This window comes from Bufo bufo, chromosome 5 (assembly GCF_905171765.1).
Source record: "Bufo bufo chromosome 5, aBufBuf1.1, whole genome shotgun sequence".
NCBI classification, from domain to species: domain Eukaryota; kingdom Metazoa; phylum Chordata; class Amphibia; order Anura; family Bufonidae; genus Bufo; species Bufo bufo.
In genome coordinates, this window is record NC_053393.1 from 240082274 (window position 1) to 240108438 (window position 26165).

A 26165-nucleotide genomic window follows, 5' to 3' on the forward strand; every position below is an offset into this window, starting at 1 on the left:
AATAATGGAGCATAATTACTGTGTGGGGGGCACTTAGGGGGCATAACTGCTCTTTACGGGGCCCCACCTCACATACTGCCATTAAAAGACAGACAGAAGAATAGTCCAGAGTAGTACTAACATATCACCATGAAATGATCCAGAGCAGTACTAAAATATTGCTATGACAGCACAGACAGGGGAACGATCCAGAGCAGAACTAACATTGCCATGACAGGACAGATGGGCGAGCGATACCTAATAGCACTAACACATTGTAATGACAGGATAGACAGGGGAAAGATCCAGGCCAGTAGATATAATTTAGCAGGACAGCACAAACAGGGGCATAGGCCATGACAAAAGTTAGAAAGAGGAATATCAGTCTAATGAAGGTTGCTCACCAAGGGGCAAACTACAGTACAACCACCCCATTGAACAGACTGACTAGCTTATAAAAATTTACATTATCACAGGTGTAAAAAGTCTACTTAGACTGACCACTGGAGAGCAAATGTGGCTATCCTGGCGTAAAAACTGGTATCTGAGATGCTAAGGTACATAGCTTAGGTTGGGAGGCGCATCTGTACATATGCAGAATCTCCTTGAGCTGTGGGAGCAAGCCTGTGAAGAAAGACGCACCCCACTTCCTGCAATCTATTCCTATTTGTTGTCCTTGCTGCTGAAGGCGGTAATGGTGAGAGGACACAATATCATAATCGTGATCATAATCAAAGCAATTTGCACACTTGTTCAGGATCAGGTAAAGTGGTAACTGAAACGTTAGTTAACACTTCCATATAAAAATTTATAGAATTCTTTACTGGACTAATTACATTAGATTTTCTAATATGTTTACACTGTTTTAGCTAGTGCAAAACCTTGGCTACCAAATTGACAATTCCAGCATTGTGTTTCACCGCCCAAGCAGTGGAATGAAACAGGTTGTTGGTAAAACCATGATGCACTGCAATATAGAAGTACTACAGTGTATAGTACAAGGAGTCAAATGACTCCAGGTTTAAATCCCCTAGGGCAGTGGTGGCGAACCCATGGCACGCGTGCCGGAGGCAGCACTCAGAGCCCTCTCTGTGGGCACATGGGCGTGTTTGGGCCGTACATAGGGTTGCCACCTGTACACTCTTTCTAATGAGCGTTTCCAATGTGGAGCATTCATTAGTACAGCCTTTGCCCCCCTCTTCTGCTTGTGTTAAAAAGCTCACCTCATACACACTCACTGCTCACTGGATGTGCAGGACAAGACCTGCGCTCCAGCATGATGACAGGACCTGCGAAACATCCCCACGCTAGAGTGCAGGTCTTGTCTTGAGCATCCAGTGGGCAGCGAGAGTGTTTACCGTGGCGCAATCAAATGGATGAGTTTTATTTTTATTTTGCACAAAAAGAGTAGTGAGGGGGCAATACTAATACTAATGGGGCATTCATTTTACTGGGGTCCATTAATGGGGGCCTTATTAATACATGGGGTCACTAATGGGACATTTTCAATACTAGGGGGTGCCAAAGGAAGCATTCATTTTACTGGGGCGTGTGTTAAGCCTCCCCCCCCCACAGCTTAACTTGGCCAGTATTTTTCAGTATTCAGGTAAAATTGCTGTGTTGGCACTTTGGGTTGCAGTTTGGACACTTGGTCTCTGAAAGATTCGCCATCACTACCCTAGGGGTAATAAAAAAAAAGTAAAGGCAAACTGTCACGTTAATGCTGCCTCATCAAAGGATTCCCTGGAGCGCTCTGTATTGAACAACTCCAGTGCTCCGTTTGCGATGGAGCTACTATAAACAGATTTTAACAAAACAGCTTGGTCAATTCAATAATAATTGATAAAAATAATACAAAAATCAATCAAGAAGCAATTAGAGCAGCATAAAACTGGTGACAGATTCCCTTTAAAATGGTTTAATAAAGTTTATAAAACTATTCGAAAAAACCCACAAAGTACTTAAAATGAAAACCCCTAATTTTAAAAATAGAAGTAAACATACGGTAATTGGTATTGCAGCATCCACAAAACAATGCCAAAATTGCTGTTTCCTTGCCCCTAAAAAAAAATTTATCAAACAGTTGTATGTACACAAAATTGTACCAGTAAAAACTACAGGTCATCCCACAAAAAGTGCTCTGACACAGCATAACTGAAAAAATAAAAACGTTATACATATCATAATATGGGAACGGAAAGGACTTGTTTTTAATTCTTTAAAGGGGTTGTGTAATCTCAGACAATGGGGGCCTATCGCTAGGATATACCCCCATTGTCTGATAGGTGCGGGTCCCACCTCGTAAACAGAGCCTTGAAAGTCACAGAGGGTACACCGTGCATGCACAGCCGCCCTCCATTCATTTCTATGGGGCCACCAAAAATAGGCGAGCGCCGGCTCCATGCTTGCGTGCCCTCCGCTCCCATTCTTTTCTGTGGGGCCTGCGGAAATAGCTGAGCCAGCAATCGGCTGTTTTCAACAGCCCCATAGAAATAAATAGAGGGCGGCCGCGCATTCGCCCTCCGTGACTTTCAATGCTCGGTTTACGAAATAGGTGCAGGAGATCCCAGAGGTGGTACCTGCACCTATCAGACAAATAGCGATATTCCCCCATTCTCTTAGTAGTAAAACATAAAAAACTGTATACATTTGGTGTGATTGTACTGAACTATATAATAAAGGGCACAGTCATGCTGGAACAGGAAAGGACCTTCCTGAAACTGTTGCAAAAGTTGGAAGCATTCCATTATGTAGATAGTCTTTCAATACTGCAAAATTACCCTTCATTACAAATAAGGGGGCTAGTCCAAACCCTGTCAAATAGTCCAGTTCTATTATCCTTCGCCCACAAAATTGTACAGGTAGCACCAGGTGTTATGGTAGGCAGCATTCTCTGAACATCTACCAGCTCAGATTTGTTCACCAGACTTGGCAGTCCTGCACTGCACGTTTTTTTTACAAGGTCTGCCATATCATGGCTGAGCTGTTGTCATTCCTCACGCTCAGAGTAGACCAAGGCAGATCAGAAACTAACTGGGATATCCTATAAAAGGGTCACTGAGATCTTTAGTACAACCCATACTTCTACCAATGTTTGACTATGGAGATTGCCTGGCTGTTTGCTTGATTTTATGCACCTGTTTACAGTATGTGTGCATGAAACATGGTTTGCACTAGGCCTTATTTACATGTCCGTATCCATGATGACATCTGTGACAAGCTGGTCAGTAGTTCATCCGTGAAGAAGCCATGTTTGGTCCACGTGTCCAGTTTTTGCCCTCTTCGAGTCATCCTTATTCCAGGGACACTGCTCAGTGGAAAATAAATTTTCAGAGCATCTCCTACCAATGGCCCATGAAAATCACAGAACAGAACATGAGTGGCATCTGTCTGTGGTTTTCACAGGTGCTTAGACTTTAACCCCTTCAACCCCGGGCCTGTTTTCACCTTCCTGCCCAGGCCATTTTTTTGCAAATCTGACATGTGTCACTTTATGTGGTGATGACAGTGGTAAAAATAAGTAAAAAAAAAAAAACATTTTTATTCATGAAAAAATACCAAATTTACCAAAAATTTCAATTTCTCTACTTTTATAATAGATAGTAATACCTTCAAAAATAGTAATTACGTTACATTCCCGATATGTCAACTTCATGTTTGGATCATTTTGAAAATGACATTTTATTTTTTGGGGACGTTAGAAGGCTTAGAAGTATGGAAACAAATCTTTAAATTTTTCTGTAAATTTCCAAAACCCACTTTTTAAGGACCAGTTCAGGTCTGAAGTCACTTTGTAAAGCTTACATAATAGAAACCACCCAAAAATGACCCCATTTTAGAAACTACACCCCTCAAGGTATACAAAACTGATTTTACAAACTTTGTTAACCCTTTAGGTGTTCCACAAGAATTGATGGAAAATGGAGATGAAATTTCAGAATTTTACTTTTTTGGCAGATTTTACATTTTAATCCATTTTCTCCAGTAGCAAAGCAAGGGTTAACAGCCAAATAAAACTCAATATTTATTACCCTGATTCTGCGGTTTACAGAAACACCCCACATCGTAAACTGCTGTACGGGCACACGGCAGGGCGCAGAAGGAAAGGAACGCCATATGGTTTTTGGAAGGCAAATTTAGCTGAACTGGTTTTTAGATGCCATGTCCCATTTGAAGCCCCCCTGATGCACCCCTACAGTAGAAACTCAAAAAAGTGACCACATTTTGGAAACTATGGGATAAGGTGCCAGTTTTATTGGTACTATTTTGGGGTACATATGATTTTTTATTGCTCTATATTATGTTTTTTGTGAGGCAAGGTAACAAAAATATGGATGTTTTGGCACCGTTTTTTTTTTTTATTTAATTTTTTTACAGCGTTTACCTGAGGGATTAGGTCATGTGACTTTTTTATAGAGCAGATCATTACGCACGTAGCAATACCTAATATGTCTACTTTTTCTTATTTATTTAAGTTTTACACAATAATAGCATTTTTGAAACCGAAATAATGATATTTTAGTGTCTCATAGTCTGAGAGCCATAACTTTTTTATTTTTAGACCGATTCTCTCAGGTAGGGTCTCATTTTTTGCGGGATGAAGTGCCGGTCTGGTACTATTTTGGGGGGCATACGCCTTTTTGATCACTTGCTGTTGCAATTTTTGTGATGTAATGTGACAAAAATGGCTTTTTTTTACACCGTTTTTTTTGTTTTGTTTACGGTGTTCACCTGAGTGGTTAGGTCATGTGATATTTTTATAGAGCTGTTTGTTACAGACGTGGTTATACCTAATATGTATACTTTTTTTTCACTTTAGCACAATAATAGCAGTTTTGAAAAAAACAAAAATTATGTTTTAGTGTCTCCATGTTCTGAGAGCTATAGTTTTTGTATTTTTTGGGCGATTGCCTTAGGTAGGGGCTAATTTTTTGCGGGATGAAGTGACGGTTTTATTGATACCATTTTGGGGGGCATACGCCTTTTTGATCGCTTGGTGTTGTACTTTTTGTGATGTAAGGTGACAAAAATGGCTTTTTTTACACTGTGGTGTTTATCGGACAGGGTGGATCATGTGATATATTTATAGAGCTGGTCATTACGGATGCGGCGATACCTAATATGTGTGGGTTTTGTTAGTTTTTTCTGTTTTTTATTATAAAATAAGGGGAAAGGGGCGTTTTTTTTCTTTTTTACTTTATTAATTTTATTATTATTTATTAAAAACACTTTTTTTTTAAACTTTTTTTACTTTACTTTATTTATGACATTCACTTTTGGGGGTCTGATCCCCTCTGCAATGCATTACAATACATCTATATTGTAATGCATTGCCTGTTAGTGTGTGACTCAGTGTCATACACTAACAGGTTGCCTAGGAGAAAAAACCTGTATAACATGTTATTATTGTGTGAAATGCTCCACAGAGAAAATGCAGGAGGAGATTGACCATATCACTGGAAATAATCGATGCCCTTCAGTTGAGGATCGCATAAAAATGCCATTTACAGATGCAGTGATTCATGAGATCCAGAGGTTTGCAGACATCACACCGTTAGGAGTACCTCGAGCAACCAGCCAGGACACAGTTTTCAGAGGATACCATATACCAAAGGTCTGAAACTACAAAATTCCTAAGACAGCGCTTGTACCTGCAGTATATATATTAGGGTCAATTATACATCTTCATAATTAGTGATATTTTGTGTGAGTGAACATTTGCGTTATAGGTCTCCAGCATGCTGTTCCGGCAGATCCAGCAAAGCCATATGTTACTGAAATGCTTGCCGGCCCCATATATTATAATGGAGTCTGGTGGAGATCCAGCCACGACACAGAAAATATGCTGGGATTCGGCAGGACAAAAAACATTGCATGCAGCATCTCCACCTTAGCATCTGCAACCCAGCCATTTAGGTGGGAGTTAAGGCTACTTTCACACCTCTGGTGTGAATTCCGTCAGAGAACAGCCTACCAGAATTCTTCGGATCCGGCACTGCCTGATGTGGACAGAATATCCGCCGGCCCCATTCTATTTTTGAAAGAGTCTGGCGGAGATCCGTATGCATTCCATCAGACAAGTGGAGAACCGGCCGGACACAAACCGCTGCATGCTGCGGTTTGTGTCCAGCCGATTCTCAGCTTGTCTGCCGGAACAGCCATGCTGGAGTTTCACACCGGTGTGAAAGGTGCCTTAGTTGGCACACATGTGGATTAATAAGTGCATTTTGCTGCTTCCTGGACACATTCCACTGTGAATAACTGATGGTGGAGTGGAGGAAGAGCAGAAGTAGCATTAGCTGATGTTGATGATGATGGCAATGTGGCCTCGCTCACATTGCTGGCCAGTTCTATTCTCCCACATGAGCCTCTATTTTCCCACATGAGCCTCTGATGCTGATACATGTGTTGAGGTACAGCCAAAGCTCCTACATTTCTGCCCTTATGGCCAAATATTGTCTCATTCTCATCCTGCAGAGCTTGCACATTGCAACTCTTCTATTGACTGGCAATGTTGCGAAATATTCCCATACGGAAGATGCTGGCACAGATCCCCCACCACTTCAGCTTGCCCTTACTCTGACAGCTTCTGATCCTACACCAACAACAGTAGTGGCATCACCTGCTTCTAAGCTGACAACAGTAAAAGCAGATTTGTTCCTGGCATGGAGCATTGGATATTTGGCCATAAGTTGGCCTTGTTCTTTATCACTACCACCTGCCTCCTCCTCTGATGTCACCTGCCTCCTCCACCCTGATCCGGATCCGATCCAACACACAATTATCACCATAGTCACCCCCCCCACACACACTTTTCTCAGACTGTGCTATATAACATGGACTCCTTGTTGCCGTTCATGATTCCCATCTCCTACCACCTCCACCATCAATGAGTGTCACTACCACCACCAACACAGCTATATAATTCAGTCATCAAGTCTGCCCCCTCCATCTTAACTTTCTCCTCACGGCAGTCCAAAAGCTGACTGTTCATTAGAGCACCCAGGGTATTGTCTCTTAGGAGAAAAAGACACTCCACTAGGAGGGGTCAGTGAAGTCAGAGATAACAGAAAAGAAATGCTTCTATTGGGCCTAAAAGTAAAAGTTATGGAGGAGCAGGAGGAATGCCCTGAACACTGTCTCAAAGGTACAGTGTCAAACGGAGAGGTAACATTAAAGGGATTCTGTCACCAGGATTATCCCTATAGAGCCAATTACATGTTATTAGAGGTCTCCTACAGCATTTCAGAAATATACCAGTGTATAAGTTATGACTGCTGTAGTTTTGAAAAAAGAAATAAAAAAGATTTTATATGTATGCAAATGAATTGTGAAAAGAGCCCAAGGGGCAGTCCTACCAGTCAGTGGAGCTCAGCTGCACCCATTATGTGTGGGCTCAGCTCCTCCCCACATCCTCAAGTCCTCGCCTAGCTCGCTCGAGTGCATTTACTTGTCACCTAAGCGCTCTTGTTTACTTGTCACTTGAGCTCTCCCATCCATGTGCTGGCATCAGCCTCATGGAAAGAACTGCTCATACGCCATCTTTAAAAAATTATTTCTGGAAAGCTTTTACTGATCCAAGCAATTCTAAGACTTTTCTCATGAAACATCATACTTCATGTTAGTGGTAAAGTTGAGTTGATATGTTTACCTGTTATGTATAAAAAAAAAAAAAAAATTAATTCAAAACTGTGTTAGCCCTTTAGGTGTTCCACGTGAATTAAAGCAAAATGGAGGTGAATTTTTTTGTGCATATTTTCCATTTTAACCCATTTACCTTTAACATAGCAAAGGTTAAAGGGTTTCTATCACTTCGTTTCACCTATTTAGCTTTCAGACACTAGCGATCCGCTAGTGTCTGCTTTATCTAACCATCCTAATATAAGAGCTTATTGTCCTGCCGTTTAGCTAAAAAAATAACTTATATAGATATGCAAATGAGCCTCTAGGTGCGTGATTAGCACCTAGAGGCTCCGTCTACCTTAACAAACTGCCGCCGCCCAGCGCGTCCCTCCAGCCCGCCCATCTCCTCCGGAATGCGATGCTCCTCGTATTCGGCGCATGCGCAGTGAATGTCTGATCGCTTCCCTGCTCAGACATCTCCACTGCGCCTGTTCCTCGGAGCACTATGACGTCATCGGCGCAGGCGCAGTGGAGATGTCTGAGCAGGGAAGCGATCAGACATTCACTGCGCATGCGCCGAATACGAGGAGCATCGCATTCCGGAGGAGATGGGCGGGCTGGAGGGACGCGCTGGGCGGCGGCAGTTTGTTAAGGTAGACGGAGCCTCTAGGTGCTAATCACGCCCCCATAGCACCTAGAGGCTCATTTGCATATCTATATAAGTTATTTTTTTAGCTAAACGGCTGCCCAATAAACAGTTATATTAGGATGGTTAGATAAAGCAGACACTAGCGGATCGCTAGTGTCTGAAAGCTAAATAGGTGAAACGAAGTGATAGAAACCCTTTAACAGGAAAACAAACCTCAATATTTATTACACAGATTTTGAAGTTTACAGAAACACCCCATATGTGGTTGTAAATCTCTTTATGGGCAAACATAGGGCTTAGAAGAAAAGTAGCACAATATTGTTTTTGGAGGGTAGATATTGCTGGGCTGGTTTTCAGGTCCATGTCACATTTGAAGAGACCCTTAGGCACCCCTAGAAAGGAAACCTCAAAAAGTGACTCCATTTTAGAAACTACACCCCTCAAGGAATTGATCAAGAGGTGAAGTGAATGCTTTGACCCAACAAGCATGTCATAGAATTTATTACAATTTTACATTTTCACAAGTCATAACAGGAGAAAATGCACCCCAAAATTTGTTACACATTTTTTCCTGAATATGGCAACACCCCATATGTGGTCATCAACTGCTGTTTGGGGGCATGGCAGAGTTTGTGGGGAGGAGCAAATCTGGATTTTCTAACACAGAAATTGTTTTTAGGAGCCATAACTTTCGTATTTTTTCAGCAATGTAGCTGTGAGCGGGCTTGTTTTTTATTGGTATCATTTTGAGGTACATATTTTTTTAAATCACTTTTTATACCATTTTTTTGAGGTGGGCAAAAATTGCAATTCTGTCAGTGTTTTTTATTTGTATTTTTTTATGGGGTTCCTCATGCAGTATATATGATATGATATATTTATTCTGTGGGTTCAGACAGTTATGGCGATACCAAATTTATATAGTTTTTTTATGTTTTACTACTTTTTCAGCATAAAATCACTTTGTATTAAAAATAAATTATATTTTTGCATCGCCATATACTAACATCCATAACATTTTTACCTTTTCACCAATGTAACTGTGTGAGGGCTTGATTTTTTTGCGGAACGGGCTGCAGTTTTTATTGAAATCATTTTGAGATATATATGACATTTTGATCACTTTTTATTTCATTTTCTTGGGAAGTGAGTTGACAAAAACAGCAATTCTGTCATTGTTTTAAAAAAAAATTCTTATGGCGTTCACTAGAGATGAGCGAATTTCATATTTTGAAATTCATTCACACTTAGTTTGGTGGTAAAAGATGAATACATGACCCCAGCTAGCTAGTATTTAACCACCTCAGCTCCCCTAGCTTAAACACCCTTAATGACCAGGCCACTTTTTACACTTCTGCACTACACTACTTTCACCATTTATTGCTCGGTCATGCAACTTACCACCCAAATGAATTTTACCTCCTTTTCTTCTCACTAATAGAGCTTTCATTTGGTGGTATTTCATTGCTGCTGACATTTTTACTTTTTTTGTTATTAATCGAAATTTAACGAAATTTTTGCAAAAAAATGACATTTTTCACTTTCAGTTGTAATTTTTTTTTTTTAAAACGACATCCATATATAAATTTTTCTCAAAATTTATTGTTCTACATGTCTTTGATAAAAAAAAAATGTTTGGGTAAAAAAAAAAATGGTTTGGGTAAAAGTTATAGCGTTTACAAACTATGGTACAAAAATGTGAATTTCCGCTTTTTGAAGCAGCTCTGACTTTCTGAGCACCTGTCATGTTTCCTGAGGTTCTACAATGCCCAGACAGTAGAAAAACCCCACAAATAACCCCATTTCGGAAAGTAGACACCCTAAGGTATTCGCTGATGGGCATAGTGAGTTCATAGAACTTTTTATTTTTTGTCACAAGTTAGCAGAAAATTATGATTTTTTTTTTCCATACAAAGTCTCATATTCCACTAACTTGTGACAAAAAATAAAAACTTCCATGAACTCACTATGCCCATCACGAAATACCTTGGGGTGTCTTCTTTCCAAAATAGGGTCACTTGTGGGGTAGTTATACTGCCCTGGCATTTTAGGGGCCCTAATGCTTGAGAAGTAGTTTGAAATCAAAATGTGTAAAAAATGCCCTGTGAAATCCGAAAGGTGCTCTTTGGAATGTGGGCCCCTTTGCCCACCTAGGCTGCTAAAAAGTGTCACACATCTGGTATCGCCGTACTCAGGAGAAGTTGGGCAATGTGTTTTGGGGTGTCATTTTACATATACCCATGCTGGGTGAGATAAATATCTCGGCAAAAGACAACTTTTCCCATTTTTTTATACAAAGTTGGCATTTGACCAAGATATTTATCTCACCCAGCATGGGTATATGTAAAATGACACCCCAAAACACATTCCCCAACTTCTCCGGAGTACGGCGATACCACATGTGTGACACTTTTTTGCAGCCTAGATGCGCAAAGGGGCCCACATTCCAAAGAGCACCTTTCGGATTTCACAGGGCATTTTTTACACATTTTGATTTCAAACTACTTCTCACGCATTAGGGCCCCTGGGGGGTGATCTGGGGCTAAGTGTAATGTTTGGTGGCTACTCACTGTGATGTGTGCTCCTGTTAGGCGGTCGGTAAGCAGTTAACAGGCAGCCTAATGGCCACAGGTTGCCTGTTAATTTAGGTTCCTGGCTATTTGTTTGATTCCTGTATGCTTACCTGATCCTGTTCCCTGACGATCCTTTGCCTGCTCCTCCTGTACTGCGCATCCCTCCTGGTATTTTGACCTCTGCTTCCACCTGACTATTCTTTGCGGACTTCTGTTGTACTTCTCTACTCTCCTGGTATTTGACCCCGGCATCTCCTGACCATTCTTTGCTTATCTCTCTGTACTGCGTTGCTCTCTTGGTTTTGACCCGATCCGTTCACGGTCCGTTATTTGTCTCGTCTGTCCTCCCTGCACATGTTCTAAGTTAGGGACTGCCGTCCAGTTGTCCCCTGTCATCAGGACTCGTGAGGCAAGTAGGTAGGGCCAGGGATGAGGGTGGAGCGCAGTGGTCACTATCCTTCCCCCTGTGTGTGTGTGGACGTGACCGTTACAATTATCGACATTTTACAAGCACAAAAGAGGCCAAATTCGGAAGAAAAGTCAATCATATTTTCCCCCCCAACTATTATTTCTTCCACAATACTTAAGAGACATATCTGGGGAATGAGGATTCTAGGGAATTGGAAATGAGTATTAACCTTTTCTACCCCAGTTTTTGCCCTTCCTGCCCAGGCCATTTTTTGCAAGTCTGACATGTGTCATTTTATGTGGCAATAACTTTGGAACACTTTTACTTATCCAAGCCATTCTGAAATTGTTTTTTCATGACACATTGTACTTCACGACAGTGGTAAATTTGAGTCAATATATTTTTCCTTTATTTATAAAAAAAATCCCAAATTTACAAAAATTTTAGAAAAATTCTCAATTTTCTCAATTTGAATTTCTCTACTTTTAAGACAGATAGTAATGCCTTATAAAATAGTTATCAGTCATCATTCCCCATATGTCTGCTTTATGTTGGCATCATTTTGTAAATGTTATTTTATTTTTTTAGGACATTAGAAGCCATTTTTTTAATTTTCAACAAAATTTCCAAAACCATTTTTTTAAGCACCAATTTAGATATAAAGTGATTTTGAGGGGCTTACATAATGAACCCACCCATAAATGACCAGGTTGAGCAGGTTGTTATTGATGGGACGATACCCAATATGTCTATTATTTTTATTTTTGTTAAGTTTTACACAGTAAATGCATTTTTGAACAGAATTAAATCTTGCTTTGGTGTCACCATTTTCTGACTGCCCTATTTATTTATTTTTTTTGGACAACTGTCTTAGGTAGGATCTCATTTTTTGCGGGATGAGTTGACGGTTTGATGGGTACCATTTTGGGGTACATACGCCTTTTTGATCACTTGGTATTACATTTTTTTGTGAGGGAATACAATTGTATTGTAATGCATTGGCTGTAAGTGTATTACACAGAGTAATACACTTACAGCCTTCCTGCCTGTGAGATCCAGGGCGCTGGGTGTCCCCAAGCACTGACTCCAGATATGGACATAGCTATATATGGAGTCAGAGCAGGGAATCCTAAGCCAAACTAGAGTCCCAACACCCTCCCCTCTTCAGAGCAGGCGGTGCCTGGTTTAATGCTCGGGTTCTCCCATTGACTTCCATTGTGCTCGGGTGCTATGTAGAGCACACGAGCACTTTGGTGCACGACCAACACTAAAATCTACCTTTGGCTTTCAACACTGCCTGAATCCTTCTGGGCATGCTATCGTTCAGATTCAAGACCTTTTATAACCAAGTGGCCAACATAATGGTCATAAAAGTTTTTTATGATTACTTAGATGCAGAAAATGTGATCACAAAATTTTGAAATAATAATTAAAAAAAAGGATGAGAGGGTTTTATCTCATACATGCTTATTTATTCAGCATAAAGTGTATTCTTGAATCAACATAGCATTTTCAACAGGTTCAGTTCCTATAGCTATCATCATTACATGCTTTATTTTGGTTTAGTACTTGCTAAATCTTTCTAAGGCCTCATGCACACAACTGTATTTTATGTCTGGATCTGATCCACATTTTTTTGCAGATCCATTCACTTCAATAGGGCCTCAAAAATGGGGACAGTACACTGGGTGCCGTCCACATCTGTACGTATGTCAGTTCCACTGGCCCACAAAAAAAGTTAGAACATGGTCTATTCTTTTCTGTTTTGCGTTCAAGGATAGGACATCTCTATAGACATGCAACAAAATGGTGGCATGCAAACGGCCAGGATCTGTGTTTGGCGGATTCTCAGCATGCAGATAAAACACATACAGTCATGTGCAGAAGGCCTAATTTTTAGGCATTTCCCTTCCAAGCACTTAATAAAAGTTCTGATAAGAGGACAGCAGGCTATTTGGTGTTAAAATGTTTAAATCTTTACTTCAAAGATATTTATTGATGTTACATGTATGTTTTTCTTTCTTAGGGTGTTACTGTGTTTCCCATGATAACCTCTGTTTTAAAGGATTCAACATATTTTAAGGATCCAGAGGTATTTGATCCAGCACATTTCTTAGATGAGCAAAGCAACCTTAAGAAAACTGAAGCATTCATCCCATTTTCAATAGGTAATGACGAGTGCGGCATCTACATTAGGCTACTTTCACACTTGCCGGATCCGTGCTACCGCAAGTCCACCGTGCCGCCGGAAGTCCGCTCTGGCCCTATTCACTACAATGGGGGCGGGCCGGAGGTCCGGCCGCAGCACGCCAAGCAAGCCAAGAGGCAGCCGGACAAAAACCGCAGCATATTGTAGTTTTTGTCTGGCCGCCTCTCTGCACGTTTGCCGTGCTGCGGCCGGACCTCAGGCCCACCCCATTATAGTGAATGGGGCTGAAGTGGACTTCCGGTGGCACGGAGGAGTTGCGGTAGCACGGATCCGGCAGGCTACCTACCGCAAGTGTGAAAATAGTCTAAGCGCTTTATTTTACCTTCTGATTCATGGCATGTTCCATCAGATGACATATTATGTTTTCAGTACTATAGACTTCCACAAGTTGGTGTTGTACTGATGAACTGCCAGGACTCTGCATGCCACTGTACAGGCTCTACTATGTGCATTGGGACTGTTTGGGAGTAGGATTGTAAAAATGCTATATTCATTGTGAAAAACCTATGTACTCTTTTTATAGGGAAACGGGCTTGTCCTGGTGAGGGACTTGCACGTATGGAAATTTTCCTGTTCCTCACATACCTTCTACAGAAGTTTAACCTGAAATGTGACAAGGACCCTGAAGACATTGATCTTTCTCCTATTCCAAACAGTGGTGCTTTTGCACCACGACCATATCAGATCTCTGTGACTTTACGGTAACCACCATCCAGATGACCGTGACATGAAGAATGTATCTTAATATCAAGTTATATGAATAAATGTACTTGTATTGAAATTACATGTAAAAACATCAATATGAGACATTACTGAAAATTTTTATATATCATGTCTTGAATTACAAAGAGGCAAACATTAAATGAGTATAAATTGGTGCCAATGAGTCCCTCTGCTAGCGTGGTCCATTTTTTGTTTAATTGCAACAACCTTTACAACTCTTATTATACTAACACAGGGGGGAGATTTACCGTATCAAGACTGGCTTTTCCATACTCCAATCTTGATCTCCCTGCGCTGGAGTAAGATGCGCCTAATTTATTAAGGCAGATACCTGCAGTAAAGACATTGATAAATGTTGCTCAACCATTTTTAAAAACTCTGGGGGTCATTTATTTGGTGCATATTTTTGCAACATTTGTTGAAATTTTGCGACATTTGGTGAGCCTCGCCACTTTTAGAAGTGGAGTGAAAAGGAGGTCAGGATTTCAGATTAGAACACCTTTAAGTCTCATTTATCATGCGCAACTTTTTAAAAAGTTACATAAAAGACACATCTCCATACCAGGCAACTCGTTTGTGTACTTTTACAGACATAGCCATACACCACATTGCACTTGCATCAAGTATATTATTACTGTGCACCATTTCATAAATTTGGCGTAACCTCACAAAGCAAAGACAAACTTAACACTGACACCAAAACCACAGCAAATAATAATTTCCCCGTTTCTCTTTTTTATGGCCATTATGACCAAAAATTTTATACAAACATAGGGGGTAATTTATTAAGACCAGCATTTTAGGCGCCGGTCTTAATAAGCCCGTGCGCTGGATACGCTGAAGTTATATAGCAGCGCTGGCCTCTACAAAGCTTCAGCATATCCAGCTCCAGTCTAAATGTAAGACAGCTTCCTAGCTGTCTTACATTTAGACCATTTTCTCTGCCTAAAACAGGAGTAGAAAATGATTAATTAGACGGGCCTGCTGGCCTGTCCCTTTCCCAGTCCACGCCCACTTTTTTTAGACCTGGCGTAAGCGGGGAAAAGTCGCAGATCGCAGTGCAAATAACCTTTGAACTGCAATCTGCGCCAGAAATACATAAATGACCCCCATAGTTTTGAGTTAAAGGGGTTGTCTCATGATGGTCAATGGGGGCATATCGCTAGGACCCGCACCTATATTGAGAATGGAGCCCTGCAAGTGAAGGAGGGTGCACTGCGAAAATAGCCGAGCTCTGGGGGGCTCCATTCTCTATATAGGTGCGGGTCCCCCACCTATAAGACAATGGGGGCATATCCTAGCGATATGCCCCCATTGTCTATGATGAGACAACCCCTTTAAAGTGTACCTATAGTGTAAAATAAAAACTTATGATATGTCACAGTGACCTATCAAAGGATTGGATCTGTGAGGGTCCCAGTGCTGAGACCTCTATTGATTGCTAGAATGAAGGAATAGAAGCAAATGTTGCTCCGTTCCTGGCGTCTGGTCCCCAGCAAGTATTTTTTGATCTCCCCGATGATCAAGCAGCTGACTAACCGACAGTAAAAGGTGAGATCCTGGCGAAACTCGGGGTGAATGTATTGGTCCGGGCCCAGCGGGTGCATCAGAGGGAATTTAACCCGGGTGAACCCGCCAGACCACAATATTATGATCTGCTGCACCAATTGCAAAAATGGCTGCAGCCTGACATATTGACTCCCACTGCTATGTTGGATCGGCTGTTGGTGGATGTGTTTTGGAGGGCTTTGCCGTACCCTCTCCAGCACTGGATCGGCCAGGTGTCTCCGGATAATGCCTTGGAGATGGGCGACCTGGTGGAGCGCTACGAGGCCACCAGAAATCTACAGGGGTGTTCTTTTGGGAGGGGGCCAATCAAACCCTGGAAATCTCCACTCCAAACCCGGCTGCTGGTGCCAGCCAAACCCGCCCGGGACGTACCCCCTGCAGACCCAGCCCCGGTGGTCTGCTGGCGGTGTCACGAGCCTGGACACATAAGAGCCGACTGTCCCTAACAGGGTGAACCCATGGAAACCAACTATGGCTACCGCCACTCATTGTATGCCAGGAAGCTGTGCACCACAGGTACCTCTGAGACTGTAGACAATAGTCACCTGTGCCAGGTGGAAGTAGGGGACACTCTGGCAGTGGCACTGCTGGATTCAGGGAGCCTGGTCTCTCTGTCAACAGTGGTCGGCAGGTGGACACATGAGGTGGCTGTCACCACAAAATTCCCGTATGAGTTAATAATTGGGAGAGACTTCCCTGGCACGAAAGTTACCGATACCCGGGAGACAGATGTAACCCTAGCAGAGTGGCCCGGCTCAGGGGGGAGACCAGAACCCTGGGAACCTGAGTCAGAAGGGCCAGCAGTAGGGGTGACCGCCACTTTGGTGGAGGACTTGCCGCCGAGTCCTAAGCTGGCAGACCTTAATGTCTCTGGAGATAATTTTAGTACAGCACAGCACCAGGAACCGACTCTGTCTCGAGCCTGGGAAAATGTGGTAATAGTTGAGGGTGAGCCGCAACAACCGGGAGCCGAGTCTATGTTCCCCCGTTTTGTGGTTCAACAGGAAATGCTGTACCGGATAAATCAACTACGGGGTGAACATATTGAACAGCTGGTGGTGCCCAAAGCGTATCGCAAGCTCGTGTTGGAGTTAGCCCACCAACATGTTCTTGGGGGACACCTGGGCCAGCAGAAAATGCAGGACCATATTCTACAGCGGTTCTACTGGCCAAGTGTGTTCAGAGAGGTGGAAGAGTATTGCAAGTCTTGCCCAACCTGATAATCAGCCCCAGCCACATTTCTGTAGTCCCCTGGTCCTTCTCCCGATTATAAAGGTTCCATTCGAGCAGATTGCTATGAATCTCATAGGCCCAGTACCGAAGTCTGCTAGAGGGCACCAACACATCTTGGTCATCCTCAACTACGCAGCTCGGTACCCGGAGGCGGTTCCACTGCGTCTCACATCAGCCAAACTCATAGCTAAGGAGTTAATGGAGATGTTTTCCCAAGTGGGTCTGCCTAAAGAGGTTCTGATTGACCAAGGGACCCCATTTATGTCCAAGGTCATGAGAGAACTCTGTAAGTTGCTCCACATAAAACAGTTGCGGACCTCCATCTATCACCCGCAAACGGACGGCCTGGTGGAGAGGTTTGATCAAACATTAAAAAAAAATGTTAAAAAGAGTGGTGTCTAAGGATGGGAGGCACTAGGATCTTCTTCTGCCCTATCTCATGTTCGTAGTGCGAGAGGTGCCCCAGGCCTCTACTGGGTTCTCGCCCTTCGAACTGCTTTACGGCAGACACCCTTGTGGTCTGTTGGACGTGGCCAAAGAGGCGTGGGAACAACAACCCACACCGCACAAAAGTGTTGTTGAGTATGTCACCCAGATGCAAAGACGGATGGAAACAGTGTTACCTCTGGTTAGGGAGCATATGGAAGCAGTGCAGCGAGCCCACAGTAGGGTTTATAATCGGCAGGCTCAGGTCCGGAACTTTAACCTGGATGATCGGGTATTGGTGCTGGTACCAACCGTAGACAGTAAGTTCCTAGCTAGGTGGCAGGGGCCCTACGAGGTACTTGAAAAAATTGGAGAGGTAGATCACAAGGTACATCAGCCGGCGAAAGGCGGAGCAGGTGTACCATGTTAATCTGCTCAAACCCTGGAAAGATAGGGAAACCTGTACGGAAGACAGCCCACCTCCAGGGGAAGCGGATTCGGTCCCTCTGTCTGAAGCAAGGGAAGCGGCTGCCACAGTGAGAATTGCTGACAGCCTCTCCTCTAAACAGGCTCAGGAAGCCAGGGAGTTCTTTAGTCAGAACACGGATGTGTTCTCGGACATTCCTGGGCGCACTTTCCTAATCCGACATGACATTATCACTGAGCCTCAGGCTAAAGTCCGGTTAACACCATACCGGGTACCTCCACGACAAGCCATCGTGGAGGAAGTGCAGCTAATGCTACAGCTAGGTGTCATCGAGGAGTCAAAAAGTGAATGGGCCAGTCCGATAGTCTTAATACCCAAGCCGGATGGGACATTGAGCTTCTGTAACGACTTCCGCAAACTGAATGAGGTGTCCAAGTTTGACGCATATCCCATGCCCCGAGTAGATGAGCTTATTGAGAAGTTAGGCCAAGCCCGGTATTTTTCTGTGTTGGACCTCACCAAAGGGTACTGGCAGGCCAAGGCAAAAATGGCTTTCATCACGCCAGAGGGGCTGTATCTGTACAAGGTATTACCCTTTGGTCTACATGTCGCCCCCACCACGTTTCAAAGTCTAATGGATATTGTACTCCGTCCACATTGTCGATACGCTTCAGCGTACCTGGACAATATCGTTATCCACAGCACTGACTGGGAAAGTCACCTACCTAAAGTACAGGCTGTAGTGGACTCCCTTAGCAAGGCTGACTTAACCGCTAATCAAAAAAAGTGTGCGATAGGGTTAGAAGAGATCAAGTACCTGGGGTATGTAATTGGGCGTAGAATTATTAAACCACAGGTAAACAAAAGTCACTACTCGGCAAGTAAAGTCGTTCCTGGGAAAGGTGGGATACTATATGAGGTTTGTTCCCCACTTTGCTACAGTCGCTGCACCATTGACAGGCCTTTTGAAGGGACGCAAGTCAGTGACGGTCCAGTGGAATTAGCAGGCGGAAAAGGCTTTCTCTGCTCTGAAGTCGGCCCTGTGTGGGTCCCCGGTGTTGGTTACGCCCGACTTCAAGAGGGAGTTTGTAGTACAGACCGATGCCTCTGAAGTAGGCCTCGGAGCTGTACTCTCTCAGGGCATCAATGGGGAGGAACATCCTGTTGTTTTCCTGAGCCGCAAACTTACCCCAGCCGAGACTAGGTACAGTATAGTGGAGAGAGAATGCCTGGCCATCAAGTGGACACTCGAGTCTCCGCTATTATCTGTTGGGAGAAAGTTCCGTCTGGTAACTGACCACTCCCCTCTCAAGTGGATGAGCCAAGCCAAAGAGAGGAATGCTCGGGTCACCAGGTGTTTTTTGTCACTACAGAACTTCAAGTTTTCCGTGGAACATAGGGCAGGCAGGTTACAGGGAAATGCAGATGCCCTGTCCCGGGTACACTGTCTGGCGGGTGTTTACCCCCTCAGGGTTGAACAAAGGGGGGAGGTAAGTAGGAAAGCGCAAGGGGCCGTCATTGACAGAAGATATGTGCCACCGAGGTTCCTGGCCTCTGTGAGGTAAGAGCCGGTAATTTTAAGTGGCAGTGGCAGCTAGTGCTGACTGACACTATTGGTTATTTAGTGTGGCTGTAAAGCCGATCCAGGCTGGCTGTTACTGGGAGCAGCCAAAGTGCAGGGTGGGTGGCTGTTCCCCATGTTCCGGGCCGGGTTTTGGTTAGGGATATAAAACCCAGCCAGCAGTCTCAGCTGGGTGTGGATTATCCTCCATTTCATAGTGAATCTGTGGAGTCTCTGTGGTTTGAGATCTGCATGATGTGTGCCGTACTAAAGGGCTGAGAGCCGCATCGCGGGGAAGCAGGCCCTAAAGTCTGTTGGGGACTGCTACTGCCAAAACCGCTGACAAGGTGAATGCTTTTTGTTCTGTGGACTTGCCATGGTGTGAATGAACACCAAGACGACGAACTGTCATTTTTGTTTATTTAAATACTTAAAAAACCTTGAAAAAAAAATTTTTTTTATCAGCATATTGTAACACCTATAACTTTTTTGTAGGTATGCTTACGGAGCTCTGTGGGGGCTAATTTTTTGTGGGGTGATCTGTACTTTTCAGTGATACCATTTTGAAGTGTGTGTATGAGAATAATATTGTTATATTTTAATAGTATGGACATTTTCATACGCAGCGATGCCCATGATGTTAAATTTTTTTTTAAGTATTTTTATTTTGGTGAAAGGGAGGTGATTTGAACTTTTATATTTTTTTTTTACATTTTTAAAAACTTTAAGTCACCCTGGGTGACTATAACTGGCAGTCGTTACATTTCTATAAAGCCATCATTGAACACTTCATTTTCAATAATAGTGTTGCCACCTAGTGGCTTGTATTGGTATATTCCACTAATAACTGCCAAAGCCTGCTCGAGGCTTCGGGGTATTAGCATAGTATAACAGCTTTTCCAATCCCAGCCAGGGAATGCTGTTACAGAAGCAGAAGCGTGCGGCTCCCGCTTCTGGACTGCTCAGATGCAGTTGTCACATTTGACCACGGCATCTGAGAGGGTGAAGTGTGTGCAATGAGCCTTATGTGCAGCAGGCACCATGTTTAAATGCTTTACATTTACGGCTGAGGTTGCAGAGATTAAAATTGCATGTGACTCTGCACAAAATTATACACTTCAATACCATGCAACTGAAGTTACTATTAGATCCTCCATACAGCAATGGCATTCTAGCTGGCTCACTACTGAACCAACTAGAATGGAGTTGCTGCAGGGAGGTTCATGATTTCTTGGCAGACGATAAGTGTTATAGAATGGTTCTCCATAGAGAAACTCTATTCTAGCTGGTGACTACTGAACTCACTAGAATGGAATTGCTGTATGGAGGTACATAAGTTCTGGGTTGACAGTTGTTTTTTTTAGGAGGTCCTCCTTACAGGAACTCCATTCTAGCTGGCGTACTACTGAACTGACTAGAATGGAGAATGGAGTTGATGCAAGGAGGATCTATATGTAGGCGTTATAACGAGTACTTTCCATACATATCCTGTTTTTAATCATCCATTGAGCAGTTTCACCACAACATGTGGGAAGCTATAAATTATTATTCTGGTTTCATTTTTTTTAATAGAAGTTCTGGATTCTGAATGGCCTTTTCCGATCCAATAGTGTGCTAGGAGTTATACTCTTGTTACTCAATCACAATATCAGAGGGGTAAAGTGTCGTCTGCTTTTGCCTGAGGTAAAGCCCCTGGCTCTGAAGTGCTTCTAACAGAAATCTATATTAAATATTATTGGTTCACCATTTATTAAACATTTTCCATATTATAGTGGTCTTGCTGAAGCCAGAGAAGGTCCCACTGGGGCTGTCCCTCATATCAGGCCATATCTTTAGTCAACATGGACTACAATATTTGAATAAATATACTCGCCGTAAAATAGAACCAAACAATCTTATGTTGTGTTTTTAAGATGCAGCAGCCAACATGTGACCACTGCAGCCAATCACTAGCTTTTTCAGTTCACCGCTGAGGCCAGTGATTGGCTGCAGTGGTGATGTCACGTGTTGTTGAAGTAACATCACTGTTGCAGCTTGGAAAACAGGAAGGGGTTAAAGGGAATTTGTCACCTCCAACAAGCCCTTTTAAAGGGGTTGTGGCAAGTTTTTAAGTTATCCCTTATCCACAAGATAGGGGATAAAAGCTGATTGCTGGGGTCCGACCGTTGTTCCCCCGTTCTGATGTAGAAGCAGGTCATGCTTGCGCCAAAGATAGCAGAGTACAGAGCATAGCTTAAAAACTTGGCACAACCCCTTTAAGTACAGTATTACATGAATAGAACATCTGCCACTGACTCCAGAAGAGTAAATTGTACGTCGATACTCAATCCTGCTCCCTCACTGTGCACGCACAAAATGGCCATGGAATATGTAGAGGACTTCTCCTGGAGTCCATTATGTGCACATGTTCAGTAGTCCTCTCAATGCATTTCATGGCTGATGCAGCGTGGGATATTTTAAAGGTGATTTTTTATTTATTTATAATTTTAATAGATCTTGGAGAATCGTTCTAGTATACACCTCCCCAAGTTGCAGTGTCTTTGTAAATACATTCTGTCCCTCTCCTTCCTGCAATGGGGAACTTGCCAGGGATGTCCCTCACCTCTATCCCTACTGGCCTTAGCAGTAAGAACCTGGCCATTGGGACTTGTTCCTCTCCCTACTGACAGCATTAAAATTGCAGAACCTATTGGTATTTTATGCAAACATGGTAATAATTATGGATCAAGCTCGAGACAGTCTGTCAGGTAATCACAGTTATTTATAAGTTTGGATCCTTCCCTGGACTTTTGTTTGGTAAAACCACCAGCTCTAGATGTTAGCTGAAGATTTATGATAAATATGAAACCCACAACACACAAGTTTTTTTTTTTTTGCTCCTGGCTTTAACCCCTTAAGGACTTAGGACGTACCGGTACGCCATGTTTGCCGAGTCCTTAAGGACCCAGGGCGTACCGGTACGTCCTAACTTTAAAATTACATTGCGGCGGGGGTTAATCGTTACAGGATGTCCGCTGAAATCATTCAGCGGGCATCCTATCACAACGCCGGGGGGGGGGGGGGGGGGGTCAATTCAGGGCGATCGCTGCAAACCGCAGGTCAATTCAGACCTGCGGTTTGCGGTTTTACCTTATCCGGCGGGTGGCAGTGCCATCGGGTCCCCATGCGGCTGTAGGGATGCATTCCTTAGGCATCTGCGCTGCCTTCCGGTGACGAGCCTGGATCTCACAGGCCGGAAGCTGTATGAGTAATACACACAGTATTACTCATACAGCCAATGCATTCCAATACAGAAGCATTGGAATGCATTGTAAAGGATTAGACCCCCACAAGTTCAAGTCCCAAAGTGGGACAAAAAATAAAGTAAAAAAAAAGTTGAATAAATTAAGTTTTCCCCTCCAAAAATGAAAAGTTTCAAGTAAAAATAAACAAAAACTAAATTTTTCCCAAATAAAGTTAAAAAAAAAAAAAAAAAAGGAAAAAAAAACAGTATACATATTAGGTATCGCCGCGTCCGTATCGACTGGCTCTATAAAAATATCACATGACCTAACCCCTCAGGTGACCACCGTAAAAAATATTAATTGTGCTAAATAAACCATTTTTTGTCACCTTACATCACAAAAAGTGTAATAGCAAGTGATCAAAACGTCACACGCACCCCAAAATAGTGCCAATAAAACCGTCATCTCATCCCGCAAAAATCATACCCTACCCAAGGTAATCGCCCAAAAACTGAAAAGATTATGGCTCTCAGACTATGGAAACACTAAAACATGATTTTTTTTGCTTCAAAAATGAAATCATTGTGTAAAACTTACATAAATAAATAAAAAGTATACATATTAGGTATCGCCGCATCCGTGACAACCTGGTCTATAAAAATATCACATGATCTAACCTGTCAGATGAATGTTGTAAATGACAAAAAAAAAAAAAAACGGTGCCAAAACAGCTATTTCTTGTTACCTTGCCTCACATAAAGTGTAATATAGAGCAACCAAAAATCATATGTACCCTAAACTAGTACCAACAATACTGCCACCAGGGGCGTAACTAGAAGTGACTGGGCCCCACAGCAAATTTTTGTATGGGCCCCCCCCTTCCCCCAGAAAACTACTGATCGTTAAACAAAAACCCTCACATAGACCGAAATATAGAAAAGTAATTTTTTAAAGTAATTAAACCAAATAAAAACCATACAAGTTTAGTATCGTATTGAGCCGCAGAATAAAGACGGCATTTTTAGTGAACGCTTCGATGTGAAAACCTCAAAAATCTTGGCGGAATTGTGTGTGGTATTTTTTTGTTTTTTTTAACCCACAAATATATTTTTTTCCTGCTTTCTGATACAAGACATGGTAAACTAATTGGCGGCATTTAAAAAATGCATCTTGTCCCACACAAAATAAGCCCTCATATAACTGTGAATGGAAAAATAAAAAGGTTATGGCTAATGTACAAATGAAAATGGGCCCGGTCTTTAAGGGGTAAAAGGTATCAAACTACAATGTTTTATATTGCTTGCTCTTTTTGAGAGCATCAGGGTTTTTGCACATTTTACATACACAGCTCTGCTACATGCGCACACACACACAGCTCTGGGTGGCACATTATATATCACGGTGTTGCACATTTTACATACACAGCTCCGCTGTGCACATTATACATTCCTCTGTCTCATACAGCTCTGCTACATACACCACACACACTACTGTGCTGGATTCACACTATACACCTATCTTTGCTGCATTATACACATGAAGCACCCTCAGCTCTGCTACATGCACCCCACACACAGCTGCTCTGGGTAGGCAGACACACACAGCTATGCTACAAGCTCGCTGTACATCTTGTTTGCAGATTTGACTAAATCTGCAATGTGTGAATGAGGCCATACACATCATCCCTGCATTAACCCCTAAGTACCCGGAATTTTAAGTGCTAGGGTGCTAACCTCATATGTTCAACAGTTCAAGCCAAAGTCAGGAGCACATGAGGATCATAAAGGCGCTACCAGTCCACAGCCTGGCTCCTCCCACCCACATGACCGGTCACATGGTCATGACATCATCAAAGGTCCTGTAGCTTAGAAGGATCTGGCATCTACACTGAGCTGCAGGGCGCAGAGCCCCTATGTCTGGTATACTGGGAGGGGGGTGCAGAGCTGAGGGACCCCCATATGTTTAGCTCTGCAGGGATAGACAGGGCACGCTGCCGGGGGCCGGGCCCCTTGTCAGCCCGGGCCCCGAAGCAGCCGCTTCCCCTGCTTCCCTGGTAGTTACGCCACTGACTGCCACCCTATCCTGTAGTTTCTACTCTAGGGGCGCATCAGGGGGGCTTCAAATGGGACATGGTGTAAAAAAAAACAGTCCAGCAAAATCTGCCTTCCAAAAACCGTATAGCATTCCTTTCCTTCTGCGCCCTGCCGTGTGCCCGTACAGTAGTTTACGACCACATATGGGGTGTTTCTGCAAACTACAGAATCAGGGCCATAAATATTGAGTTTTGTTTGGCTGTTAACCCTTGCTTTGTAACTGGAAAAAAATTATTAAAATTGAAAATCTGCCAAAAAAGTGAAATTTTTTAATTGTATCTCTGATTTCCATTAATTCTTGTGGAACACCTAAAGGGTGGAAAAAAATTATTAAAATTGAAAATCTGCCAAAAAAGTGAAATTTTTTAATTGTATCTCTGATTTCCATTAATTCTTGTGGAACACCTAAAGGGTTAACAAAGTTTGTAAAATCAGTTTTGAATACCTTGAGGGGTGTAGTTTATAGAATGGGGTCATTTTTGGGTGGTTTCTATTATGTAAGCCTTGCAAAGTGACTTCAGACTTGAACTGGTCCCTAAAAATTGGGTTTTTGAAAATTTCTGAAAAATTTCAAGATTTGCTTCTAAACTTCTAAGGCTACTTTCACACTTGCGGCAGGACGGATCCGACATGGTGAACAGCCTGTCGGATCCGTCCTGCCGCAAGTGTGAAAGTACCCTAAGCCTTGTAACATCCCCAAAAAATAAAATATCATTCCCAAAATGATCCAAACATGAAGTAGACATATGGGGAATGTAAAGTAATAACTATTTTTGGAGGTATTACTATGTATTATAGAAGTAAAGAAATTGAAACTTGGAAATTTGGAATTTTTTAGAAATTTTTGGTAAATTTGGTATTTTTTTTTATAAAAAGAATTTTTATAAATTTTTTTTTTTTACTTCATTTTACCAGTGTCATAAAGTACAATATGTGACGAAAAAACAATCTCAGAATGGCCTGGATAAGTCAAAGCAGAGTTTTTTTTTAGTGGTGCATCTTAGTACCCACCCCTTTTAAGCGACTTTCCACCAAGCCCAGCCCATTGTCGCGTATGTCCGGAAAAAAATATATGTAGAAACCACTTTTTTATACAGATTTTTGACACATACATTAGTAAATCTGGGCCACTGTGTGCACAAATGCCCTGCGCTCTCTTTTACTTTGGGGGAACCATTCTGGAGAAAAGTTGTGAATCCCGGACCTATCTGACATTGGTGCCATATCCTAGGGATATGCCACCAATGTCTGAGATGGGTATCGTCTTTAAAAGGAGTCCTCTATTGCTACAATGTGATGTACAGTTACAGCAAATCTTAACTTTTATTATGCAAATTAGCTGATCGGAACATGAGGGGCTGGGCTAACCACTCAGAGCATGGCTTCACCTCCTCCTCTCCTCCGGTCGCAATTCCCCTCCTGGCCATTGGTCATAAACTGAAAAATTTAGTAGCCAAATTTTTCTGC

At 42.6% G+C, this 26165-nt stretch overlaps 1 protein-coding gene across 2 annotated transcripts in view; it reads left to right on the forward strand.

Moving 5' to 3' along the window:
• The window catches only part of LOC121001119 (cytochrome P450 2C42-like), a 35778-nt gene extending 21453 nt beyond the window's left edge, over nucleotides 1-14325 (forward strand). Inside the window, exons 7-9 of one of the 2 annotated variants that reach the window (XM_040432052.1) lie at nucleotides 5406-5593; nucleotides 13260-13325; nucleotides 13966-14325. In XM_040432052.1, the coding sequence (XP_040287986.1) occupies nucleotides 5406-5593; nucleotides 13260-13325; nucleotides 13966-14049 (338 nt within the window). In that variant the 3' untranslated portion in view covers nucleotides 14050-14325. Of the gene's footprint in view, nucleotides 1-5405; nucleotides 5594-13259; nucleotides 13402-13965 lie in introns of both variants that reach the window. The other variant, XM_040432051.1, reaches the window with a different exon arrangement.
• The last annotated feature ends 11840 nt before the right edge of the window (nucleotides 14326-26165 follow it).